A 25,512-nucleotide genomic window follows, 5' to 3' on the forward strand; every position below is an offset into this window, starting at 1 on the left:
GGTCCGGGCATCAGTGTTCCTAGTGCCTGGGGCAGTGCTGGACATACAGCAGAGCCTCAGAGAAGGTCTGCTGAGGGGAGTCAAGCCTGCCCAAGGGGACTCCAGGTGCCTGGGTGGGGCTGACAGTCCCTAGAGAGGACTTCTCAACCAGGAATGGGCGGAGGGTAAGACCTGTAGTTGATTCTGCAGGACCAGCACCCAGAAGGTGCTAGATGAATGGCCTTTGGCACTGCAGGAGAGGTGAGGGGTGGGGTGCAGAATCTGACAGGCCTAAGTGCCGGCCTCCTGCCTTCCATTCATTCTACCCTCCCCTTCTGGCTTCTCTGAGTCAGGTACAGCACAGGAGCCTGAGGATCCCAGATGCCCTGTTCTGGCTCTTCCTTCCAGGAGCTCCTCAGTGTTGCCAGAGAGCTGTGGGACACTAGGGTAGGCCCACCAACCCAGCTTTGGTGCTCCGGGAATGCTCCCAGGAGGAGGGTTTTTGAGTGAGGGTGGGAGGAATCAAGTACCCCAAAGGCAAGGATCTGTATATCCTAAGCACCTTGAGCAGTGCCTGCCATGCCTTGAAAGAAGGATAAGTAAAGGAGTGACTGGGTGAATGGATGTTTACACAGTCGTTGGGGCCAGCCCCCCCTAAAACAACAACCACCCCCTCTGGGTCCAGGTTCATTCAAGCAGCATTTACCAAGCACCCCTCTGGGCCAGGCATGGCATTAACCCTCACAAGTACTCTGTGAGGGGAACCTAGCCCATTTTACAGATACAATGTCTGATGCTGAGGTAGGTTAGGTAACATATTCTTGTTCACACAGTTAGGGGGATAAGCTGGGGTTTGAATCCAGCGCCATCTGGCTTGTAAATACCTCTCGGATCTCTCCTCTCCCACTTCCATGCCCATGATTCCCATCTGAATTATTGGTTTCCTTGCCTTCAGCTTCCTGTTCTAACCTACCACCCTCCACACTTGTTAGGGATTGAATTGTGGGGACTTCCCTGGCAGTCCAGTGGTTAGATCTCCACGCTTCCACTGCAGGGGGGCATGGGTTCAATCCCTGGTCAGGGAACTAAGATCCCATAAGCTGTGTGGTGCAAAAAGAGGTTGAACTGTGTTCCCCTCAAATTCCTGTATTCCTACACTCCGCATGTGACCCTCTTTGGAAATAAGGTCACAGCAGATGTAATTAGTTAAGGTGAGGTCGTTAGAGCGGACTGGTGTCCTTGCGAAAAAGAGAGCTTCAAACCCAGAGATGCACTTGCGAGGCAAGGGGAGAGGCCAGACCAGATCTTTCCCTCACAGCTCTGTTGACACCTTGATCGTGGACTCAGCATTCCGAACTGTGAGACGATTCATCTCTGTTTTTAAGCCACCCAGTGCATGGTACTTCGTTACAGCCCTACTGTTACAAAGGCAAACCTATCTGTGACCCTCCTCTGCTTCCAGAAAAAAGCCCAAGCTCCTGACCACACTCAGGTCCAAGTGCTTCCCCAGTACTGCCTTGGGGTGAATCAGCCAGAGGCCCTCCCTTCAAGCCGTGTGGAGTGACCTTGAGTTCTTGGTGCCCAGCAAGTAGTCCTTGCTCGCTGCCTCACAAGCTGTTCCTGCCTGGAGTGCCCTTCCTTCCCTCTGCTTGCCCGGCCCTCACCTCAAACCCATCGCCCAGGCCCCTGCTATCATTCCTTTCCATTTCAACGGCATCACTCCTCACAAAGTGGGCCTGAAACCTTCCTCACTGCCCCAGGGAGTGCTGAACCCCTCTCCTCGCTGCATCCCCATCTGTTATATCTAATTCTCATGTACTTGTTTGTACAGCTGCTTCCTCCTTCAGTCTGGGAATATCAACAGGCAGTAAGCAGGGAAATCAACATTTGTGGGGTTCCTGTATGAGCCAGGCATATGGCAGGATGGACCTTTAAAGCAGGATGTACCCCCAGCCTCTGCATGTCACCCTAGCCCACCACCCCTGGGGTTGACACTGAGCCACAGGACCTGCAGCTGATGGCTGCAGGTGGAGGGGTGTGTGTTTGTGTGTGTGTGTGTGTATGTGTGCTTCCGTGTCACTGTGACATGAAGCCAGGTGGGTACACGTATGTCTGTGCCGTGTGCCTGTCTATGCATGCTGCATGTGAAATGCGTGTACACACGCTTGTGTGCCCCTGTGGGGCGCAGGGAACAGAGCCCAGAGCCTGTCTCGACCTGTCTGCGGAGTTGCACACCTGAGAAGATGAGCTTCTCCTTCATGATGCTGACGTCCCGGCTGGTCCGGCGCACCGCGGCACTCAGCATGATCTGCTCGGGGTTGTAGCTCCGGATGCCACCCAGGCGCCACCTGCAGAGACGGCCCCGTGGGCATCAGGTCCTTCCCCACCCTTCCTTGGAGCAGGGATCATGCCCACTTCCACAGACTCTCTGGAACTGGCCCGAGAGACCAGCAGGAATCTTGTCTGACTGTATAGATGGGGAATCTGAAGCCCAGAGAAGGGCAGAGCTGGGGCCTGAGCAGAGTCCACTGACTCTCAGCCACAGCTCTCCAGCCCTCTTACCTCCAGAACCCTACATCCGCCCCCCTTGCCCGGGAGGATGCTTAGGGGTTGGTTAGTTATATCTCAGGTGCCCCCAGTTATACACCTGGCTCTCTTTGGATAGGACAATTTGGGGGTGCAGGCTTAACAGGCATGACTGATGACCTGCCCTGGGGTACAAACCAATCCTGGGGAGTCCCAGCTGATGTCACCTATAGCTCCACCATCAGGACCAGGCTGAGTGAAGCCAGTGAGGAACCCCAGAGGAGGTGAAGGAAAGGAAGGAGGAGAGGGGAGACAGCGGGGATCTTGTCTTCACGGGGGGAACAAGGCAAGGGTGCTGGAGTGACTTGGGGTGGGGCCTGCTGCTGCTCCATTCTTACAGCCCTGGAAGAGTGGGGTGCATATCCCCTAATGGGAAGGGGCAGGCTGGAGTGTTATCCCTCTAACAACTGGGGCAAGGGGGCAAAATTAATTGAATGGGTTGAAGTGGGGCTGCATGGGCTGTGCAGGGACCAGGTGGAGCCAGGAGAACTCAGTTTCTTTGGGCCGGCCCAGAGCACAGTTTTTGTTGCTACAGTTCCTCTGAATTAGCCCCAAATCCCTGGCCTCTGAACAGAGATTTCTCCTGCAATCTAAGAGAGAAGGACTCACTGGACCCCCACCCTCACTCAGGGAAGCAGTCATCAGCTTGAAAACAAAGCCCAACTCCCCTGGGGCCCTAAGCCCTGCTGGAGTGGGTGGACGGAGCCCAGACTCCATGAGAAATCAATTGTTTCCAGATGGGATCAGCGCAGCCGAAATGGACAGACAGACAGGTGGATGAACAGAGCAGACAGACAAGGGGAAAGCAGGAGGCAGAGGGGAAGGCAGCCTGCGTTCTGGCTGGGCTGGCCGCCCTACACATGCTTGAGAACAGCAGCAGGGTCTCATTTATCACTGCGTGCCTGGCACCAACCCCCGTGCCTGCTGTGTGGTGGGTGCTATAAGGACTGTTGAGTGAATGAAGGGAAAAATGAGGCCCATGGGGAAATGATCTTCTCCTCCAGGGTCCTCTCCTCCTTCAGGCCTTGCCTGACCCCTAGGAAGACAATCATGTCGCCCTGATGGTATCTCGAGTGGCCCAGCATGCCCACGGAGCACCCTGGGTCTCCGGGCAGAAGATCCGACTCCTTGCCACAGGCCCAGCACAGCACCAGCCAGCATGGGTGGACATCTGCCGACGGAGAGGATGGTGGAAATCCCAGGTAAACGGCCCTTCTCTGGGCTCAGTCCCACAGTCAGGGAGCTCCTCCTCCTAGAAGCTGGTCAGTGAAGGTGCCTGACCTAGGAGGCACCTGACCAAGGGCGACTTCTCATCTTGAAAATCAACATTAAACCCAGGAGGGAAGCGTCAGGCCCGGGTCTCTGCAGCGAGGTATCTCTAGGACAGGAAGCTCAACCACTGGGGTCTCCTCCCAGGGGAAAGCAGGGAAGACGGTGCATTTAGGGGAGAGGGGTAGGGTCAGAGCCAGAAAGTGAAAGAGATAAGAGAGAAAGATAAACAGAGTGAAGGATGGGGAAGGCAAACTGGGAGAGGGGAGGGCAACAGGTGGGCAGGGAGAGACAGAACTTGGTAGGCTGTGCTCCGGGCGTTGGCAAGGCCTTGCCCAAAGTGCCAGGCTGTGGTGGGAGGCGCGGAGAGTTTTTGCCCAGGCAGAACCCCCTCCACAGAGGGAGACACTTTGGTGCTGAGAGAGGCCTGATCAGCAACCTGCAAGGAAATGTCTGCAGGGGGAAGAGAGAGCAGGGGGACACACACAAAGATGGGGAGAGAGCGGGGGGACTGCAGGGGAGCGGGGGAGTGAGGAAAGGGAGGAGGCTTCAGGCAGGGCCGGGGCCTGGGAGGGGGACCTGGGCCTAGGGCTCCGTGAGAGGCAGGCTTTCAGACGGAAGTGGAGAAGGGGGTGGTGAGGAAGAGGGCGAAAGAGGAACAGGAGGAGGAGGACCACACCAGAATTACCTGATCAAGTGATAGCTGTGAGATGCCAAGAGTGCAGCAGAGAGAGGGGAGGGGAGAGAGGAGGGACATGCGCCGGATCAGAGCGGTGTGGGGCAGAGAGAGATAGTCAGTCAGGAGGAAAAGCCCAGCCCCTGCTCACAGCCCTAAAGCCCCACCCCCGGGACCAACCCACTCCCACTGCGACCACCACCCCAGCTGTCGTCTGGAAGGGAGGCTGGGGAGCTGGCATGGGAACTGTGGGAACCCAGGCCCCGGGTGACACGGGGGGAGTGGGGAGACCAGCCCAGAGGGGAGCTGAAACTCCCCAGAGAGTTTACACAGCACATCTCCACCCAGCCTGGCTCTGGGCTCCCTGCTGGGTGCTCATTCCAGAAGTCACTGGGCTCTGGCTGAGGGGGACGGGCTGGGGGCCACCGGGAGGCCTCCTTCTCCACTGAACAGGGCAGTCTGGTCGGGATGCCTCCCGGCCAAGGGCTCAGGAGGACGTTCACCTGGCTGGGGTGGGGACTGGCCTGTTTGGGGCAGGGAAGACCATGGAAGGCGGTCAGGGCCTACTCACTTCTGGAGTATGAAGATGCCAACGATGAGGGTAAAGGAGATCAGGTCGGCGGTGACCCACGTGAGACAGTACTCGTCCGGGGGCTGTGGACAGACGGCCCGTGGCCAGCCTCCAGTCATGGTTGGTCCAGACCAGGGCTCCAGACCAAGGGCCCAGGGGCAGGAGGACCCTGAGTCACCCTCAGAGAGGGGCAGAGGAGGACCTGGAGGGGGCCTGGGGTCTTGAGAGTATATTTTGTAGCCCCGGGGTTTGGGGGGTGTGTGTGGGGATGTAGGATAAAAGAGAGCCATGCAGTAGTCAGAGTAGCGGTGGTGGTGTGTGCTAAACCCAGAGGATTTATGTGCTTAAAGGAGCTTAACGTGAGAGTCAAAATATGAAAGACAAATAGTTGAGTGAGGGGCTGTGCCGTGACGAGCAGGTGCACAGCTGAGTGTGAAGCGGATGTGGCGTCCATGTGGATGGGAGGGTGCGTGTCACTGCAGGCTGCGGAGTGTGGGAGCCTCCCCTCCAGGGCGCCAGAGAGGTGCCTAGGAAGGCAAAGCCTTCAGCGCAGCCAGGCTCCACACCCCCGTGATCTCCGGTGCACTGTGCAGGAGGGGCAGGGACAGGCCAGGTGCACTTTCTGCTGCTGGTCAGCTCCTGGGGCCTGGAAATGAGTGCACTCCTAGCTGCTGCTGCCACCATCACTTATTTCATCTGATTCCGAGCTGAGCCTTTGGAGAGTTTCAAGGACAATGGGCGGGTGGATAAAGATAACCACCCAAAATCTAGATGATTCACCGACACTGGCAATGTCTTAGCCATAATGAGACCCTCCGTCTGCCCTTCATGACTTCAGGGAAGTGGCAGTGGGAGCAGTGGATGGAGATCAAGGTTCCCCAAGACCCCTGGTTGGCAGAGCTGAGACTAGCACTCAGGCCAGTCTTCAGATGCTCGACCAACTGACATCTGGTTTCATTGGCTATAATCTCTGAGCAGATCTCAATGTTTCCTATTTTTGCCCCTATGTTGCCCTCTTTTCTCAATTACTTTCCTTCCTTTAAAACAAAATGTAATAATCCTCAAAACCAAAAGAAAACTCAAGTAGCTGTTTATTTCTCTAGGGCTGTTGGTGTTTTTCCCATTTGGCTCAGGCCCAGGTTCCTCCCACCTCCCAGTATCTCCTGACCTTAGGTCAGAAGAATCTTCCTCATGTTCCCCAAAGTGTTCCCTCCACCTGTAACACCTCACCAGAGACAGCCCCAGGTGTGGAGCCTGCTCCCCACTCCTAGGAGTCACAGGCAGCTCTCGGACCCCCAATAATCCTCCAACTCACCATGATCCAGAGCGGGGAAGGCACCTGGGACAAGGTGTGGGAGTTGTCGGAGGTGACGGATGGGACCCCTGCGCACCACAGCAGGGAGAAGAGCCACGGGGCATTGACTGTGTAGAGGTTCACGCTCAGGTTCCAGGACGCATAGTCCCTGTGGGGCAGCGACAGAGGCTGGTCAACGCTTGGGCCCGTGCGGGAAGCCTGTAAATCTTGGTCCTTCACACACTCATATCATGCTCACAACTGGTGGAAGGAACCTCTGCTCCCAGAGGGCCAAGCTCACACACAAGTCCGGGTCTGCCCTATGCCCTCCACCTCTCCTCTCTGAGCCCGGAGCCCGCGTGTCCAGTCCTCTGGGTGAGCCTGGCTGGGTAGGGTAGGCACCTGAGCTCCTGGCGGGACACCTGAGTGTAGCGCAGGTTCAGCCGCTGGATGTGGCCTCTCCTCAGGCTGGCGGCCGCCTCCTTGGAGCCTGACATCTGCTGGAAGCCGGGAGCCACCTTTCGCACGAAGGGCCTCTGCCTGTTGGGCAGCCACAGGACCTGCAGGCAGGAGAGAGGCAGCCTCTGATTTCTCTTCTATAAGTGGGGAAGGGTGTCTATCCCTCCTGGAGTGCCTGGACGGGTTAAAAGTGGTGGGACCTGGCACACAGTGAAAGCCTAAGGTAATAAGGTGGTCCTCGGGACCATCTCCAGAGGATGTGGTCCCAGCCAAGGCTAGGAACTGCTCCGGCAACACCTCAGGGAGTTTTCCCTCCAGACCCTAGTCAGGACAAGATCGATAACCCCCCAAACGTCCACCACTCTGCACATGGACACCAGTGTCTACTGTGCTGCCATATTTGGTATCAGATTCTTTCGATCCCCAGGTATCACACCCCGAGGATGTGGGCAGCAGTACATGGGAGTACTGTGTTCCCAAGAACCTGGCCCTGCTCCTGCCCTTTGTATATTTTAAAGGACCTCTTTGTTTCCTTCTTGTCCCCACGGTGACCCTGTCAGGGAGGTGTGGGGCATGCTACCCTCATTTTACTAATGTAGAAACTTGAGGTCTGGGGAGGAGTGATACAGTGAGTTTACAGCCGGAACTAAACTCCAGGCAGGCCTGGTCTCCCTGGGGCCGGAACCAGGCTCCGCGGAGCTCCCAGGGCCGGGAGGGGCTCTCTAGGGGACCGGCTGGGTGGGCTTCAGGGCCTCACCTGGTGCTGGGGGAAGCCTGAGCGCAGAAGGGCCTCCAGTGTGATGTTGAGGAAGCTACTGCGGTAGGGGTGCTCCCGCGGCGGGTCACGCAGGTTGAGCAGCAGCGTGGCATTACCCTTGGCTAGCTCCAGGAGCTCCACTAGGCTGCAGATGGACTGGTTTTGGGCCTCCCTGTGGTCGGAGGGTGACAGGGAGCTGGCTGTCCAGAACGGGTCCGTCTATCAGAGACAGGGACACACATGTGGCCTCACCAGGCCTGTGGGGCCTCCACATGCCTTCCTGGCTATGGAACTTGGAGACCCCTGAGCTGCCAGTGTCTGCTGGTGTGTGCAAGTCAGGCAAACTGAAGGCTGCGGCCCCGTGGGGACTCTAGATCAACCCAACCTTAACCTCTCTATCCCAGTCTGCTTACCAAAAGAATGATTTGCTTGGAACATTTCCCAGACCCCAGTACGTTTCTCCTTTAGTAGCATTTCAGATCAGAGAACCGACTTTGTCTAGAGTTTTACAGTTTTAATAGTTTTAACTATTACTATCACCATCAACTTTTTCTGGTAGGGGAGGCAGAACCAGAACAAGCAGTGACAGCCACGGTATCTGGGCTGCAGTGGCATGAGCCGCCTGGCTGTGAGTCAAGGAAGCTGGGCGTGTGAGGGTCGCCTGAGCGGCGGGCGGCCCCCGGTCCTCTCTGTGGAGTCCCGCCCATGCTTTCCATGCCGAGGACTGGGACAGGTGCTGGCAGACCTTCAGGAACCACTGGCCGGCGTTGAGCCTCTGCAGGATGGTCCAGTTGAGCATGGAGGCGGGCCTGCGGGCGAGCTCCGGGAACGCCTCCGCCACGTTGGTGGTGCGCCGCAGGTTGGCGTCGTGCATGAGGAAGGGCACCCCGTCCAGGCTGCGGGAGGGTGGGGCCGCGGAATCACTGCCCGCCCGGGCCCCTCACCTGCTCCTCCCACTCTCTCCTGCCCGCCCACTTACACCCGGCTACCACGGGGCTCAGGAAGGCTCCGCCCCTCTTCGGCCTCAGGTTTCCCGACTACGCAGGGAAGTCAGTGGACTGATAGGCGAATCCCTCTGGCTCTGAGGGTCAGACAGGGGTGGGGACGGCTGAGGAGGGAGGGCTGGGCCTATTAACAACCTAGGAAGGCAGATGCTATCTCATTTGATAATGGGGAGACTGAGGCTGGAGACAGAAGTATCTTAACTCAAGGCCTACCAGGCAGTAAGCGGTGGAACCTGGTTCAGAACGCAGTCCACGTGATGCCATATAAGAAGAGCGAAAATGCAGGCTCCTTTGACAAATTCCACCCCACTACCATCCTGGTCTCCCCCACTGCTGGCCATAAGCCCCGTAAGGTGCCTGAGTGTGGAACAGTAAAAGGCACCCGTGCTTCCCTTCCTCAAGACATTTTTCTACCATCTGCTAGGAAGAGTTGATAAACACACAATTCTCTAATGTCTACAATGGGAGTGGTGTCTTCATACTGTGGTACCCTAACTCAATACCCTGCCCCCTCCCCTTCTCAGAGATGATGTCATCAGATTGGTATGGCTTCTTCCTGCCCTTTATATAAATATTAATACATACTTATTTATCTGCATGTAGAAAATGTATCAGTCAGTTTTATCTGGTCTTTAAAAATATAACTGACATCACAGTGAATGGATCACTCAGGAACTTGCTGATTTCACTCATCAGAGTGTTTGTGCTCCGTCTTGCTGAGCCATACAGATCTAATATTTCCATTAAGTGGATCAGTGGCAGGACTCCAGGTCCCTACCTCCACTCTGCTTGAATCAAGAGAGTCTGTTTTGTCCTCTACAGATTTTATATCCTGGAGGATGGCACAAGGGGATTCCCAGGTGGTGCTATTGGTAAAGCACCCGCCTGCCAATGCAGAAGACATAAGAAACACGGGCTGGGAAGATCCCCTGGAGGAGTGCATGGCAACCCACTCCAGTATTCTTGCCTGGAGAATCCCCTTGACAGAGCACCTGGCGTGCTACAGTGCATAGGCTCGCTAAGAGTCAGACACAGCTGAAGTGACTTAGCGCACACATGCACAGCGCATGTTTACTTGCACGAACATGGTGCCTGCCCTGCAGTGGGTAACCCAAGCCTCTGCTCTCCCATCCCCAAGAGTCTGGGACCAGAGGTTTCTCCAGAGACCTGGATATGCATGCATTGAGGAGGGGAAGAGGTGCTGTCCCAATCCGCACACCTACCTGATGGTGACATCAGCCTGGAGTCCATACAGCTTCTGCTCTAGGGCCTTCCTGAAGGACATCAGTGTGTGCTCTGGGGCCAGCTGAGGGGGAAGGTGGTGGTGAGGGGAAAGCCAAGCTTTAGCTGGTGTGCCCCTCAAAGTCTTCCATGCTAGGAGGCTGGGTAGGCCTGGTTCTAATCCCCCTCCTTCAAGCAGTAGCTGTGGGGCCCTGGGCATCCACACAGCTTCTCTGAAGCTCAGTTTCCTTATCTGTTAAATCATGCCTGTCTCACAGACTTTTTTTGGTGGGGGGAGAGAGAAACAGGGGTGGTTAGTGTTGATGAATATAAATGTGGAGGTCAGAGGATATTTCTACAGTCTTCTGCCTCTATATAGTCTTGGGCTGAGCTGAATGCCAAGTTTCCCCCTATTTATACTTGGAGTCCGGGTGGAGATCCCCAAAGGAGAGGAGAGGGTAGATAGCATGGCACAGTTTCAGTAGGGAGACCGGTTTCCTCATCTATACAGACGTGAAAACACCATCTCTTAGACTGTTATTAAAAGCCCCAAGCATGTTGCCTGATATACAGTAAATGCTTAATAAATGACAGCTGTTACCCTACAGCATATACATCAGAAAATCCTAGTCTGAGTCCTGACTCTGTCCTTAACTAGCTTTGTGGCCTTCAGTGCATCTCTTTATCCTATAGGCCTTGGTTTCCCCATTTGCTCCTTGGGGGTATAAGTACAGTGTTCTCTGAAGGTCCTTCCAGTTGGGGGAGTTGGGGTTCTGAGTCTCCCTCCCTAGTTGTTTAGATTGATGATCTGTCATACCCTTTTCTGCCACTAGGGGTCAGCACCATACCAAGGGTTGTGCTAGGACCAAGCGCAGTGTAGGATGGAAGACTGGGAAGGCAGTGAAGATGGATGGAAAGTGCTTCCAAGGCTCATCCCATCCTCACCAAGACATGCTCATTCCCATCTTTTCTCCCTGTGGCCATGCTGTTTCCCATTTCCCAGCACATAACACACTCCCCTCTTCTGGAAAGCAGCCTGGCGGGGCAAAGGCTTTGGAGCTGAGATGGAACAATTCTCCTTCCCAGTCACCGACCTGGGCCATCACTTCCCCTTCTGGACCTCAGTTTCTTTAGCTGTAAAATGGGTTAATGTTATCAAGCTCATAGATGAGGTAATAGATGTCAGCAGTCTCTGAAAGGTGTGTTTCTTTCTTCCCCTTTCTGCAGGGCAGAGGAGCCTTGGGGGAGGTGCTACCTTGTTTCCCAGTTAAGTGGGCTGTGTAAGACCCCACAGAGGCACCTAAGGAGAGGTGTGGACTTGGTGGAGTTCCTACTCAATCACTTCCAAATGCCCTGGTGCCAGGCCTCCCACAAATGACCCCCGAAGGGATACTGGCAGGAGGTAGACTGTGGGTAGACACGAAGAGCATAGCAGTGGCTATGGAGACTCTCCGGGACAGAGGAAGTGTTTGGGTGGGGCCAAGTCTCTTTTCTGGAGGCTTTTTAAACTCAGGTCTCTTTAGGTTAGGTGCTGACTTCCTGGAGGAAGAGGGTTCCCACTGCCTCAGGCTGAAATGCAGATGGGGTATATTGTCAGAAATGTGCGAGTGTGGGGTGGTCATCACAGACTCATGGTGGACCACTGTGCTTCAGAGGCTCAACTCTGGAGTCAGTCTGACTAAATATTACAGTATGCAGACGCGCACACAGGTCCTCCCAACAGGAATGACACCCAGATACCGTCTCCAAGACAGGGATGAGCACTTGGGCTTACCACACATAGATGTGTGAGCCTCCCCCAGGCCGAGGTACACAGGTGTAGACAGTGATACTCATGTGTTCAGTGACACAAGAAAGAGTTGTGTCAAGACACCTACACCAGCCCCTTAAGGGGCGCCACGAGGATGCAATCAGCCAGACACACAATGGGGAAATTCTACAGGACAAATGACTCAGTTTCTTCAACAAATAAACATATGGGAAAAAAGGGAAGAAGATTATTTTAGACTAAAATATACTTATGCAGAAGGACACGGCAACCCACTCCAGTATTCCTGCCTGGAGAATCCCATGGACAGAGGAGCCTGATGGGCTATAGTCCATAGAGTGACACGACTGAAGCAACTTAGCACCAAAGATGCTTAGCTCAGCTGGTAAAGAATCCGCCTGCACTGCAGAAAATCCCAGTTCGATTCCTGGGTTAGGAAGATCCCCTGGAGAAGGGAAAGGCTACCCACTCCAGTATTCTGACCTGGAGAATTCCATGGACTGTACAGTCCATGGGGTCACAAAGAGTTGGACACGACTGGGCAACTTTCACTTGACTTTCAACTACAAAAAGACATTTTAGAGACAATAAAGGAAAGCTGAGCACTGATTCGGTATTAGATAGTCTTAAGGAGTGATCATGAATTTGGTTAGGTGTAATAGTGGCATTGCGGTCGTGGTTCCATTTTTAAAGTCTTTTTGCATTAGAGATACACCCTGAAGTAAGTATGGGTAAAATAATACAGTGTCTGGGATTTGCTTTCAAATATTAAAGTGGGGGAAGGGAGAGGGGAAAGAAAAATCAGGGAAATGGATGAAACAAGAATGGCAAAATACTGGTAAGTGGTGACGGTGGTTATTGGGTTCATTATACTATTCATTCCACTTCTGCTAAAAAAAACAACCCACACAGGGCCATCTCGCTCCTTCCCTTTGCCCCCTCCTTCCTGCCTCAGCACGCCCTCTTGTCCTGTGGCCTCCAGAGCAGGTGGGATGGGAAACAGGGGCCATGGAAAGAAGAGCAGCTGTAAGCTGGGGCCCTGCTTCCTGGAAAGCTGTGCTTCTAATTCATCCTCACAAAAGCCAGCAGCGGGGAGGTTTGGAGGGGATCAGCAACCCGAGACACCTGGGTGGCATGCGGCAAAACTGGACCCCAAATCCAGATCCCTCTGATGGGAAACGACGGCCTTCCCAGCTGGTTGCCTCCAGGTGCTGGGAGCAAGCAGCACAGGGTGTGACAGGAGGACGCCAGGCTCCAACTCAGGGGCACAGGTCTCAGCCTTGCCTAGGAAATGGGCGCAATAACACCCCCATATGCAGAGGGTGTAGGACCTTCAGTCAAACTCGACACCTCCTTTAAATGCTTCTTTCGTGAGGCTCCCTTAACTACCCTGAGATTCAGTAACACGGTGGACCTCCCAAAGACCCTCACAACCAAGAAAAAGCTCTCAAGAGCCCTCACACTCCCTCTGGTGGTGAGGAGAGGTACTGCCTCTGTTGAACCGCGCTTCAAGGCTTCCATAGGTCGGGAAACCCAACCTAAGGAAGCAGGAGGGCTTGCCCAAGGAAACAGGAAAGTATAACTCTTCCTTTCTGTAAGCCAGACTCATATCTAGGCACATCACACATGCTAACAGACTCCTGCTTTTCGTGGCCCCATGGTGCAGGCACTCCCATCATCCCGGGGTACTAGAGGAGAAAAACAGGTACAGTGAAGATGGAATTGGTCCTGACTCCCACAGCTGCCACGGTGCCTGGAAGCCTGGCTCCAGAGCACACTCACTCCTTTGAAGGGGAGGGCCTTCTGTGGGATCACAAGGGTGGCAGAGAAGGAGCAGGTGCTGACTTTGATGCCTTCCTCCCCTGATTCACCATAGTGCAAATGCCTTCCTTTAGCAGTGGGCTTGGGGCTGTACCCGGCTCTCTTGCCCACAGGAGGGTTTTCCTGTTGCTTCATCCCAGCCCTGGGAGCCTGCTCCCCTCCCCACACCCAGCATCTCTCTCTCTCTCTCCTGGGCCTTCCTAACCCACAGCCTCACAGTGTCTTTCCAGGGCCCCCAGGATAAAAGTGAAATCTTTTAAGCAAGATGCCTTCAGGCTCTGCAGGACTTGATCCCACCCAAACTCTCTAGTCTTTACACCAGTCCTTTCCATATATCATCCCCCGCCCCCACCACACACACATCATCACCAAGAAGGGCTAAAAATCGTTGCTATTATTATTATACCCATTTCCCTGCCAGCTCCTCCCTACCAGGAGATAGGTTTTTGCCTGTCTCCCTCTGGAATGGCAGCGCTGCCCACCCCTCATCCAGTCTTTAGGGCCCACAAGTGGCACTCACCATGGGGGCCCCGCGGTGGCCGATGAGGGCGGGTTTGGGGCCCAGGTCCTTTTTCTCCATGATGCAGGGAGAGGAGATGGTGAGAGGGGCCAGGTAGAGGGCAAACAGCACGGCAAAGAAGGTTCCGAGAATGGCCATCTGGGAGGCTGCAGACACGGGTGCAGCCGTGAGCCCCAGGCAGCAGGGCAGGGCATGCTAGAGCCCTCCTCCCTCTGCCCGTCTGGACCCTGGCACTCTGAGGGGGACCCTGCACCAAGAGGACTCCTCATTCTTGCTGCAAAAGTGAACCCGGCCTCGAACTCACACGCCAATGTAGAGACACAAGAGGAAACATGCAAGGCTGAGACTGTCACCTCTGTGCCACCTGCAGGCCACTCTGAACCAGGACTCGCCACGCTGAGAGCAAGGGCCCCACCGTAGCCCCAGGCTGCCCAAGTACAGTCCAGGTGGGGGCAGGACAAGCTGGCCTTGGTGCCTGGAGCACACGGGTTGGGGACAGGTCCTGCCCAGTTATACTTACAGGATCGTTCTGCGCGGGCAAACTGTCCTGCCACGATCCAGGAGAGTGCTGTGACAGCCACCAGGGCCCCTACGTGCAGGAACGGCGCTGTGCCCTTGGGTAAAGGAAGGGGCAAGAGAGACTGTCGGCTCCCAGCCGTGCCCAGACCCTCTGGTCACCAGCATCCTCCCGGCCTATCTTTATCCGTGGGGCAGGCAGCTGTCTCTGTTTTTCAGCGGAGGATACTGGGAGTCCAGGGACCCTGGGTGCAAGAATCCTCCCTGTCTCTGAGTTGCTCTGTGATGTGGACCCTTACCCCGCCTTCTGGACTTCAGTCTGGAGGAATGGGAGTGAGCTAAAGGCGCTGTCTTGTTCTAAGGGTCTTGGGGAACCAGCCGGTGGGCCCCCACCCCCACTCACCTGCAGGGAGATGAGGAGCACCTCCCACTCGTCCTCCCACAGCTGGGCCACGGCTGACATGGCCACCACGGTGGCCACCAGGATGGCCACCAGCCCGATCTATAGGGGAAGAGCCACCAGACGGTCAGGGGGCGCCAGAGCCTGCATAGCCCAAGGGTCCCCCCGTGTGTTGGGGAGGGAACGCAGAGGTGGAGAGACAGAGGGAGGGGCCGAGATGTGGGCAGGGAGAGTGGGGCGGCTAGAGAGGCCGACCTAGTGGGGCGGAGGCAGGCGGATGACAGAGAGACGGAGGCAGGAGGAGGCAGGAGGGCGGGCCCGGGGAAGCAGGGCCCACAGGAGAAACAGGACGGTGGAGAGAAGACAGGTGGGCTGGGCTGGGGACGTGGCCCCAGGGCGCAGGGTGTGGAAGACGCTCCTGCTGCCCAGCAGGCCCCATTCCAAGCCTTGCCCGCCCTCCCAGCCACTTTTCATCCTGTGTGACAGGTGAAGATATCAAGGCTCCCCTGGAGCTGGGACGAAGGGTGACTTGCCCAGGTCACAGGGCAGGAGGCTGAGGAGCCGGGTCCTGTGTGGGAGCCAGACACCCAGTCCACCTTCCCCTCGGCCTGCAGGCGGGAGCAAGCAGAGGGGAGGCAGGGGGTGGCCCCATGCGCCCTGTCACCAAGGCGCGCTCTCAGTCCCAGCCTCCCAGCTTCTAGCCTCTAATGAGCTATGGGAGCTGCCCTCCCAGAGAAAGTGGAGCAGAGCTCTGACGGAACCTTTTTGGGACAGAAAGCTGTGGGGACAGATGGGATCTGACATGTGTCCTGTAACACAATTTGCTTCCCCACACTAAGCAATGCCTAGCTTCTGGTTATTTAGCCCCCAGGGTCCCTGCCTTGGGCCCTGGATCTGCATCTCTGCACCACCAGGCTGGTCTTGTAAAACTCAGGTCATGCCTTCACCCTGAAGCCTTCCACAGCCCCTGGCTCCACAAGGTGCCAGCCAGGACCACTACCTCTGGCCCTCCTGACTCCCTACTGCCTGCTCCCAGTGGTTTTCTGTGCCAGCAGGGCTCTCGCCCTCTTTTCTCTCCCTACAGGGCCTTTTCTGGCAGTGGCAGCAGCATTCCCAGAGCCCTCCAACAACCAAACAGGCTCTAAATTGAGTTTCTGGCTCGTGAGAGCAGAGACAGCAGCTGATCCATCTTCGTTCCCTGCCAGGCAGGGAAGATTCATTCTTGTCTGGGATTAAGGTTTCCTTTGGAGGTTTGTCGTTCTGGCCCATCAGCCTGGAAACAAATGTTCTAATAAGAAGCAGTAATAAGGCTGAAATGGGTAGGAACCCTTATGGACTGTGACAGGCCAGCCCAGAAGACATGGGAATAAGAGATATGAAGGTGCATGGAGGGCCCAAGTGTGCCCTGGGTCTGTGGGAGGCCCTTTCGCTTTGTCCTCATGTTTATCCTTGTGAAAGCCCGTCAGGATTGTCTTCATTTTACACATAGGAAAATAGGGCTCAGAGAGCATAAGGGTTTGCTTGGTCATGGAGCTCTGAGGGGGCAGAGTCAGAAGCAACCCCCATTTTGCCTGTCTTGGAGGTCAGGCTTTTTCTGGGAAATCTGTCCTCACAGTGCAGTGGAGGGAGCCCCGGGGAGCATCCTCTTGACCCCCAACCCCAACATGCAGACTCCCTGCCCCCAGCTCCAGGGCACAGCAAGCATCTCTGGAGGGTCATTCCCTGAGTGTGTTTTATTACAGTAGTTAACTGCTAGTGGAAATACTTGTGATAAAACTGATTTCCCAGGATCCTAATGCAATGAAAATTTTTATCCTCTGAACTCGGCAGTTGTTATAGTGGCAACCATTATGCTCCACAGCACTACTGCAGTAGTCAGCGCCCGTGGAATTTTGCCACACACACCATGTCCTGAAGCCATGGAAACAGCGCTGACTCCTGACACCTAGACTGCCGATCCTCAAGTCTGACTGCAAAGGATACATCCCACCCAGAAAGTGGGGAAAGCCTAGGGGAAGCCTCGGAGAAAATGGTCTTTGGTTTTCTGTGCTGGAGGCACTGCAGTTCGTGATGATAGCTGGAAGGATGGAGGATATAGGAGGTACGTCCGTTCATTCACTGAGCCCTGCCTGGGTGCTGGGACTCGGGAGGAGTTGGAAACCAGCCTTGCCAACACGTTGGCCTCTTGGGAAGGTGATTAGAATCTGGGTTCTGTGTGGTTTAAGTCACAGATGGTCGGCCCAGGGTTCAGGGACCCACTCATGTCATATTCCTTGATGACCGTGCCTAGTGGGGGTGGGTACCCTCTCAGAGCGTGTTTCCTGAGCTGCAGACATGGGGGGAGTGAGTACCTGCCTGGAAGGGGCTTGGAAAGATAAATGAGAACATGCAAGTGAAATGCTTAGCACCATGGCTGGCAGCAAAATAATCAGTGCTTACTAAATGTCGTGTTAGTTGCTCAGACGTGTCCTACTCTTTGCAGACAAATGTTAGTAACATACTTTTTTTTAAGTGGGCGTGGGTTTCCCTGGTGGCTCAGTGGTAAGGAATCTGTCCTTTAATGTAGGAGATGTAGGAGTCGCGAGTTCGATCCCTGGGTTGGGAAGCTCCCCTGGAGAAGGAAATGGCAACCTACTCCATTACTCTTGCCTGGGAAATCTCACGGACAGAGGAGCCTAGAGGGCTATAGTCCATGGGGTTGCAAAGAGTCGGACACAACTTTAGCACCTAAACAACAACGGCAGCATCCAAAAGAATGAAATAATGCCACTGGCAGCAACACAGATGGACCGAGCGGAATAAGTGGAATAAGTCAAAGACAAATTTCATATGATATCACTCATATGTGGGATCTAAAATAAATGGTACAAAGGAACTTATTTACAAAATAGAAATAGAGTCACAGACATAGAAAGCAAACTTATGGTTACCAAGGAGGGAAGGGGTGGGAGGAATAAATTGGGAGATTGGGATTGAGATATATAAACTATATATAAAATAGGTAACTAATAAGAACCTACTGTACAGCACAGGGAACTATTCTCAATATTCTGTAATGGCCTATGTGGGAAACAGTCTAAAAGCAGTAGACACATGTCTAACTGAATCGCTTGGCTGTACACCTGAAATGAACACAGCATTGCAAACCAACTAAAAAAACTACACTGAGGCACTGTTTTCACCCGCTGGGAATGGCAAAGTCAGGAAGTCCCCGAACACTTTATGGGCAAGGGTGACTTTATAGGCACAATCATGTATTCTTGCTTGTGTGTGCTCAGTTGTGTCTGACTCTTTGTGACCCCCATGGACTGTAGCCCGCCAGGTTCCTCTGTCCATGAGATTTCTCAGGCAAGAGTACTGGAGGGGGTTGCCATTTCCACCTCCAGGGGATCTTCCTGACCTGGGGATCAAACCCACATCTCCTGCCTTGCAGGTGGATTCTTTTACTGCTGAATCACCAGGGAAGCCCATACATAAACTATACCGCAATTAAAAAAAAATACTACCCCCAAAAATGTTAAGATGCAAAATGAAGGTATAATAGGCTACCACTGTGTTTAAAGAAAAAGGAATGTGTGTGTGTGTGTACATACACACATCTGCATGTGCTTAAAATATCTCTGGAAAGATAATGGGGAGATATACATTTTGTACTTCTTTGTACCTTTGTAATGTTGAACCATGTCAATGTATTAATAGTCAAAAGTTAGTTAAAACAACCCCCCCCAAATAAATATTCCTTAAAATCTTAGAATAAAACTATAGAGTCTTGCAAACAGAGGGGTAGAATTTCCAGCCTCTACTTGACTACTGAGCCCCAGGGAGCTCCTTCCCTCCTGGTGCAGTGGATCCAGCTAAGCATCAGCTGGAAGGACGTTCCTCATGCTGAGATCTCCTGGGAGGGATCAGAGGGGAGAGGAAGGCAGGGCTGGCACCCTGGGAGCTGGCACTGGTGCAGATGAAGGGATCTGAGCCCCCTTCCCCCAAGAGAAGACTCCCTGCGTTGCTCTGCTGCCCTGGCTGGCTTGAGCCTCCAGATGCCTCTCCGCTGGGATCAAGCAGGTGTGCCCTGGCCTGCTGAGAGCCAGGCATGCCCCAGAGGAGGGGGCCGCGGTGTGCACCAGCCCCACCTGGGGTGCCCACAGTTGTCGTCCTTTCAAGTGTCAGGTTTGCAGCTGGGAAAAGAAAGTCCCTCACAGAGAAGGCTTCAGAAGTGCAGAAGAGATCTTAGGAAAGAGTGATGAGCAAGAGGAAGGTGGGAGGGGACCAGAGGCGGCTCACCGCTCTTTATGCCTCCAGGACTTTAGTCACCTGGGTCTGACTCCCCAGCTCCCCAGCTCCAGACCTTGGAGGCACGCCTGAATGCCCACAGGCACCTCCCACTCCATGCAGCCCAAGTGGAGCTCACCACATCGTTCTTCCAGTTCCCGTTCTGTATCCTTTTAGCTGGAAGTGAGCCCCTCCCCTCAGAGTCACTCTGGACCCATCTCACGGGCTCATGATTATTCCTGGACATTTCTGCCTCTTCCTGATTGGCCAGCCCATGGAGTCAGGCTCTGGGGAAAGAGAGGTGGCCCGGCCCTCTTTCTGGGGCCCTGGTGATCCTGGGAGGGAGGGCCTCTCTCTGGGTCAGTTCTGTGCCACTCCTGAGCCCACTGGGGTCTCAGAAAGAGCAGGAGACATCAGCCACGTGCATTCCACAGCATGTGTGCCATGAACAGTGAGCCAGAGAATCAAGGCTCTGGAATGTATGATGCCTCTTTGCTTTGGGTCCAGCCCTGCGTGGTGCGCTGGGCACACAGATGGAAAGTCAGTTCTGGTCTCTGCACGGAGCTCCTAGACTAGGGAGGGTTGGGGTCAGGGAACCAGATGGAAATGGACAATGAGATGTCAGGACTGTGGCCGGGGAGCCTTAGGGGATCGGGGGAGCCTGAGAAGCTTTGTGTAGGTGGGAGGAAAACCAAGGAAGGGTCCAAAAGAGAGAGAAAGGGAGGCAGGAGTGAAAACATAAAGCAGAGAAGAGGCAGACATGCTGGGAGGGCCTGAGATGTCTCATGTGGCAGAAGCTGAGGGTGACGGTCCCATGACAGCAGTTGGGAGAGGTCAGCAAGGGGCCAACCTGCTCAGGGCCTTAATGTCTGGAGGGAGAGCTTGGATCCTCCTGGGAGCAATGGGAGCTGTGGGAAGGGCTTTAAACGGGGAGTCGTAACACTGAATCAGAGTTTCAAGATGAGTTCACTGAAGAGAAAGAGGATGAGACTGAAGTCAGAGTCAGCCAGAGAGCTGGAGCTGTGACCTACGCCGGTTAACCACACGGCTGTAGATCTAGGAGCCTGGACCCTCTACTTAAGTTGGAAACCTTGGGCAAGTTACTTAACCTCTTCGTACCTCAGTTTTCCCAGCTGCAAAATGGGATAACAGCACCTATGCTGCAGGGCTGCTGAGGGGTAGCTGAGTAAACACAGTCCAGTGTCAGCTCCTAGAACAATTACAACCACGATCCGGGGGAGGCGAGATGTGTCCGGGCTCTCCCTCTGCTGCTGTGGCCTCCAGCCGCTCCCCTCCTCCCTGAGCCGTTGTGGAGGCAGCCCTTACCTTGTGCAGCCAGTGCAGGTTCATCTGTTGCCCCACGGCGATGTGACAAAGTGCCAGGACCTGGGGGAGGGCCCATAGGGCAAGAGGCAGGCATCACGTGTGACCCAGGTTTCTGCCAGTTCCCCAGACACCCTGCCCCCCATGGCTCTCCAGGCCTGGCTCAAGCAGTCAGCTAACCAGCAAACCGTTCTCATGCCCAGCCCTGCTCAGCCCTGCCCAAGCCTGGCCTCCTCCCAGATTATTTCAGATTCCTCCAGGCTCCTTCTCCTCTAGGGTTTTTCCCTCAAGAACTCATTGGACCCTGCTGCACTTGGGCTGCCTAATTCATGTTCTCGGAGTTCCAGGACCCAGGATTCTGAAGAAGACTTGAGCCTGTCCCCCAGGAGCCTGGAGAGTTGCTCTGATGCTCACCCACTAGGGTAAAGAATCTGCTTGAAATGCAGGAGACCTGGGTTTGATCCCTGGGTTGGGAAGATGCCCTGGAGAAAGGAATGGCAATCCACTGTAGTATTCTTGCTTGGAAAATTCCATGAACAGAGGAGATTGGCGGACTAAAGTCCATGGGGTCACAAAGAGTTGGACACGACTGAGTAGGGAACACACACCCAGGAGCTCCCAGGCCAGCCTGGGGACTAAGTTGAGTCTGAAGGAGCAGGATGTTGGAAGCAGGGACCAAAGCAGAAGTTCTTGGAAGAGGAAGTCTGCAGTGGGGCCTAACAGTGGGATGTCCTCACGGGGTCAGGGGAAAACATGCCAGAATGGGGCAAAGCAAGAGGACCTCCCACCTTGAAGGAGCCAAACCCCAGAGGTCTGGAGAAAAGCCAACTGTCCTCCTCAAACCAGGGTGGGGCCCTCCATCAGCCCGGCACAGGCCAGGTCTCCCTTCCCCTGGGAACAGGACCGCCTCCCTCTGAGACAGCCCCACGTACCTGGAGGCCAGCGATGTAAGTGAAGGCAGCTGCTGTGGTCATGAGGATGGGCACGGACCAGTCACTCCAGTAGCCCATGCGGTTGTAGAGGTACCTGCCAGGAGGAGAAGGGGTGGGGTCAGACCTCCACCAGGGAGCCTGGCTGCTCCCTGGGGCCTGCCAGCTCTCAGCTCTCAGGTGGCCTGCTCAGGTACTAGACTCTGGCCCTTCAGTGAGGAGGTCACTGCTTCCCTGGTCATCGGTCAGCCTGTGGAGGGCTCTCGGGGGACACCTGGGCGTGGCAAGAAGCATAAACAAGAAAACAATTTCCCTTAATTCTACTGCCCAGAAGTAACCATCATCAAAACTCTGCTGCCTTCTTCTGGTGGGTTCCCCTCTCTGCTTATATATTTTTGTAAACAGCAAAGCCGAGACCCCACTGTGTATAGCACAGGGGTCAGAGTTCAGGCTTTGGAAGGAGGCACTCGCAGATTCAAATCCCCTGGCTTGCAAGACGCTGGGGAGGTGACAGACTTCCCTGATGCTAAGATGCTATTGATTGTGACATTCATCTCAATTTCAACATCAACATTTGAAAAGATGAGGTCTTAGGATCGATGACATGTAACACCTGACTTCCCTGCACCTTAGTTTCTTCATTTACGGGATAGAATAATGAAGTGCCCTTCCTGGGATTTCCTGAGGATGAAGTTTATGTGAGGAACAAGGTAAGTACTCAACTCTCTGCTTCTTATTAACATAAGCATTTACTGATGTCAGAAGCCTGAGGAAATGTGATTTTTCTCATAGTCATGCGGTTTTCTGTTGCACGAACGTACCGTATGAAACCAACTTCCTACTAACGACAATTAATAGTTTCCAATTATTCACGATTATAAATTAACACAAAAACTCTTTGGCACATACCTTTCTGCATTACTAATTATTTCCTTAGAAGAGACTCCTACAGATGGAGTCACAGGGCCAAACGGAATAAGCTGCTTTTAGGGCTCCTGTTAGAGCCTGATAAGTTGCTCTCCAGAAAGACTGAACCACCCACATCCTCCCTGTACAAGTGGGGAAACTGAGGCTCGGAGAAGGCAGCGAGCAACGTGCACAGGTCATCAGAGAAAACGAGCCAGCACCAGGCTGTCTCAGGCCTGCTACCCTCTCGGGGCTGGGAGGCCCACAGGAGGACACCGTGGTGTGGGTACCTGCTCTCCCTTGGCCCTCACCCTCGGAATTCGAGGGCAAGATTTACTCAGGGTGAAACTGAGGCCCAAGAACAGGCAGCCCCTGGCCCTGGTAGCTACTCCTGCAGAGCATCTGGCTCCACATGTATCTCCCTTTCGGGAGGGAGCCCGCCCCCCCCAATTCCTGGCTGACAGTAACAGCCCAGCCAGTCCCTCTCTGACTTTCCCCATTCAGTCCTGACCACCCAGGTCTTGCTCGTCTCTTCTTACCGCAGGAGCTATCCCTGGAGGCTCTCTGTACTCTGAGGACCAGGCCAGGGGCTCCTGAATCCCAGCACAACTCCAAGAAACCGAGGAGACTGGCTGAGGGAGCTGCAGGTCCCCAGACCCTCCCCGAGCACAGGCAGAACTTCCCTCTGTGGTCTCCCCAACATGGCAGCATCCGTCCTCTGCTTGAGCTGCCCAGTGATGGGGAGAGTCTCTGGGCAGAGCAGGGTGGCCCCATGGACCATGTGATACCATCAGGTAGTTTAAATCCCTGTCCCAGATCTGACTGCATCCTGCTGTGTAACTACAGAAAGGCTACTTAATCTCTTTGAGCTCCCGTCTCCTGGATTGTCCTAATATGTGCACTTGGCACTAACTGGTTGTATGGCCATAGGGGAGTCCTGTCCCTCTCCGGGCCTTAGCTGCTCCTTCTGTACGTGACAGGGTGGACCACCACTGGGGTAGCAGCCCTGAAGCTCAACAGAGCCATCCAAGGACCTCAGGGAAGGGCCAGCAGGGAATGCTCCCACTTGCCCACAGCAGTGCCTGTGCTTTGGATACCTGCAAGGATGAATAATTTATTTATGGCATTTAATAAAGGCCAGAGGCCACCTCTGGGACTTGGCTGGGGCTCCGGCTCATCTTGCCAGGCTGTGGCGGGGCAGCAGCCTGTCCTTTATTGAGATCATTAATCACAGAAGCACAGCCTGGTGCCATGCAGAGGGGAGCGAATGCCAGACTCCATGAACTGAGTCTTAGGATCACTACAAAATTCTCGAACCACAGCCCATCAGAAGCCCAGAGTCCAGAAATCATAAATTCTAACATCATGACCACTTTCCAGCTGGAGGTTCAGCCTCCCAGGAGGCAACCTCGGGTTTAGGGGAGCCTGGAGCCCTCTCACATCCATCACCTCATTTTGTCCTCAGAAAGACCTGCTACCTGTCAGCGCTCTGCAATCGCATTGTACAGAAGAGGACACCGAGCCTGAGAGAGGACTCACACTCCTGTGCCCACGGTCACAGTGAGCTGACCTTCTAACCAAGAGGAAGAGGCAGCACCAGAGGGGCAGGCTGCACTGGCTGCCAAGCCCCAACTCTGCCCCCAGCTGGTTGTCTGAACTTGGGCCTCAGTTTCCACACCTGTCAATGGGCAAGTTCCTACTAGAGTCGGGTGAACTTCTCTTCCCTGCCTTCCACTGTTTGACAATGGCAGGCCATGGGGGAGTGAGGGCAGGGGGTGAAGAAGAAATAGGTGCCCTTGTGCATCCAACCCCAGACGTGTCCTTGGACCTGAGGCTGCTGCCCACAAGGGGCACCGAGCTTTCCCAGAACCACAAGATCCGCCAGCCTGGCCCATGGCCCTGCTCAAGGAGGCAGGAGGCCTGGAGTCAGAGACCACCTCCTCTGCTGAAGCCTTGGTTTCTTTGAGCCTTGGAGTCTTTGTCCACAAGGGGTCCAGAGGTCCCAGCTCCCAACCGAGCCCCTGCCCTGCCTTACATTCCTATTTCCATGATAGCAGCAGCAGGAAGGAGTTCCCTGTTCTCTCCAGCTGGTCTCAGCTCCCCTAAGTGTCTGTTCTCTCTAGAGGACTACGCCCTCAAAGGTTACACAGAGAGCTGGTGGCCAGTGGTGGCCGGGCCCTAAGGACCAGCCCGGGAGAGAGGTTCAAACCCATCCCTCACCCCCGACCCCACTCTCAGCCACCAGATGCCCAGGCCCCGCCCCCGGTCCCCACTCACCAGTTGAATTCATCGTAGTCATTGTGGACTTCCCACCAGAAGTAGAGCCAGGTGAGCGTGAGGCCGAAGGTGAAGGTCAGGAGCAGGAACCAGAGGCGCTCCCACTGGAGGGGCAGAGTGAGGCCAGGGGTCAGTGGGGGCAAGGCTGGCCCCTCGGGCCACCGTCACCCGGAATGTTCCCACCCCTCCCCCTTGGTAGCCCCACCGCCAGACTGGGTGCACAAGGGCACCTGTTTCTTCTTCACTCCCCGACCTCACTCCCCCATGGCCTGCCTTTGTCAAACAGTGCAAGGCACGGAGGAGGGGAAGTTCCCTCAGCTCTAGTAGGAACTTGCCCATTGACAGGTGTGGAAACTGAGGCCCAAGTTCAGACAACCAGCTGGGGGCAGAGTTGGGGCTTGGCAGCCAGTGCTCCCTGCCCCTTTTCACAGGGGTGGGGACTTGAGGCTCAGAGAGCGGAGTGACCTGTCCAACATCACCAAGCCCGGAGTCACAAAATGATGGGGAACCAGGGCAGGGCCGGGGGTCCACCCCAGAGCTGGGCCCTTAGTGCTGCAGCCTGAGGGCCCTCCTGTGTGCACCCGTCTCCAGGACCAAAGGCCACATCGGCCTGAGCCTTCACACTGGGAGGGTGATCCCGGGTCCGAGGGGCCACATTCCTCACCTCCTTCCCTCCTCACACATGCCTGCAAAGCAGGTGTTCTTCCTCACCTCTGCCCCTGCTACACCAAGGCCCAGAGAGGTGAAGCAACTTGCTCGAGTCACACAGCAAGTTAGAGAAGGATTAGAGAGCAGTGCCCTAGTCTCTAGGCTTGAAGGAATGTGGTGTCTACCACCCCCACCAGGGGTCAGCCCCTCTCTCTCATGGGGCCCGGGGGGTGTGGGGTGGATGGGGGGGGGTCCTGCTGACGCCACCTCTGCGCTTCCCCCAGAGGTCTGCAGGCACTTCCGGCTGGGGCCTCGGGTG

At 55.0% G+C, this 25,512-nt stretch overlaps 1 protein-coding gene across 5 annotated transcripts in view; it reads right to left on the reverse strand.

The window, feature by feature from the left end:
* Positions 1–25,512, reverse strand: part of GDPD5 (glycerophosphodiester phosphodiesterase domain containing 5) — an 86,779-nt gene that overhangs the window by 2,142 nt on the left and 59,125 nt on the right. For 4 of the 5 annotated variants that reach the window (XM_055423697.2, XM_055423694.2, XM_055423696.2 and 1 more), the window contains 13 exons: positions 24,546–24,649; positions 21,366–21,459; positions 20,437–20,496; positions 14,845–14,943; positions 14,446–14,539; positions 13,926–14,071; positions 9,819–9,901; positions 8,337–8,487; positions 7,592–7,810; positions 6,778–6,935; positions 6,397–6,544; positions 5,082–5,164; positions 2,215–2,327 (listed from right to left, as the gene is read on the reverse strand). In XM_055423697.2, coding sequence (XP_055279672.2) covers positions 2,215–2,327; positions 5,082–5,164; positions 6,397–6,544; positions 6,778–6,935; positions 7,592–7,810; positions 8,337–8,487; positions 9,819–9,901; positions 13,926–14,071; positions 14,446–14,539; positions 14,845–14,943; positions 20,437–20,496; positions 21,366–21,459; positions 24,546–24,649 — 1,552 coding nt within the window. Of the gene's footprint in view, positions 1–2,214; positions 2,328–5,081; positions 5,165–6,396; positions 6,545–6,777; positions 6,936–7,591; positions 7,811–8,336; positions 8,488–9,818; positions 9,902–13,925; positions 14,072–14,445; positions 14,540–14,844; positions 14,944–20,229; positions 20,254–20,436; positions 20,497–21,365; positions 21,460–24,545; positions 24,650–25,512 lie in introns of those variants that run through there. The other variant, XM_088843194.1, reaches the window with a different exon arrangement.

Source organism: Moschus berezovskii, chromosome 14 (assembly GCF_049115385.1).
Source record: "Moschus berezovskii isolate FMDL1 chromosome 14, NW_MosBer_1.0, whole genome shotgun sequence".
NCBI classification, from domain to species: domain Eukaryota; kingdom Metazoa; phylum Chordata; class Mammalia; order Artiodactyla; family Moschidae; genus Moschus; species Moschus berezovskii.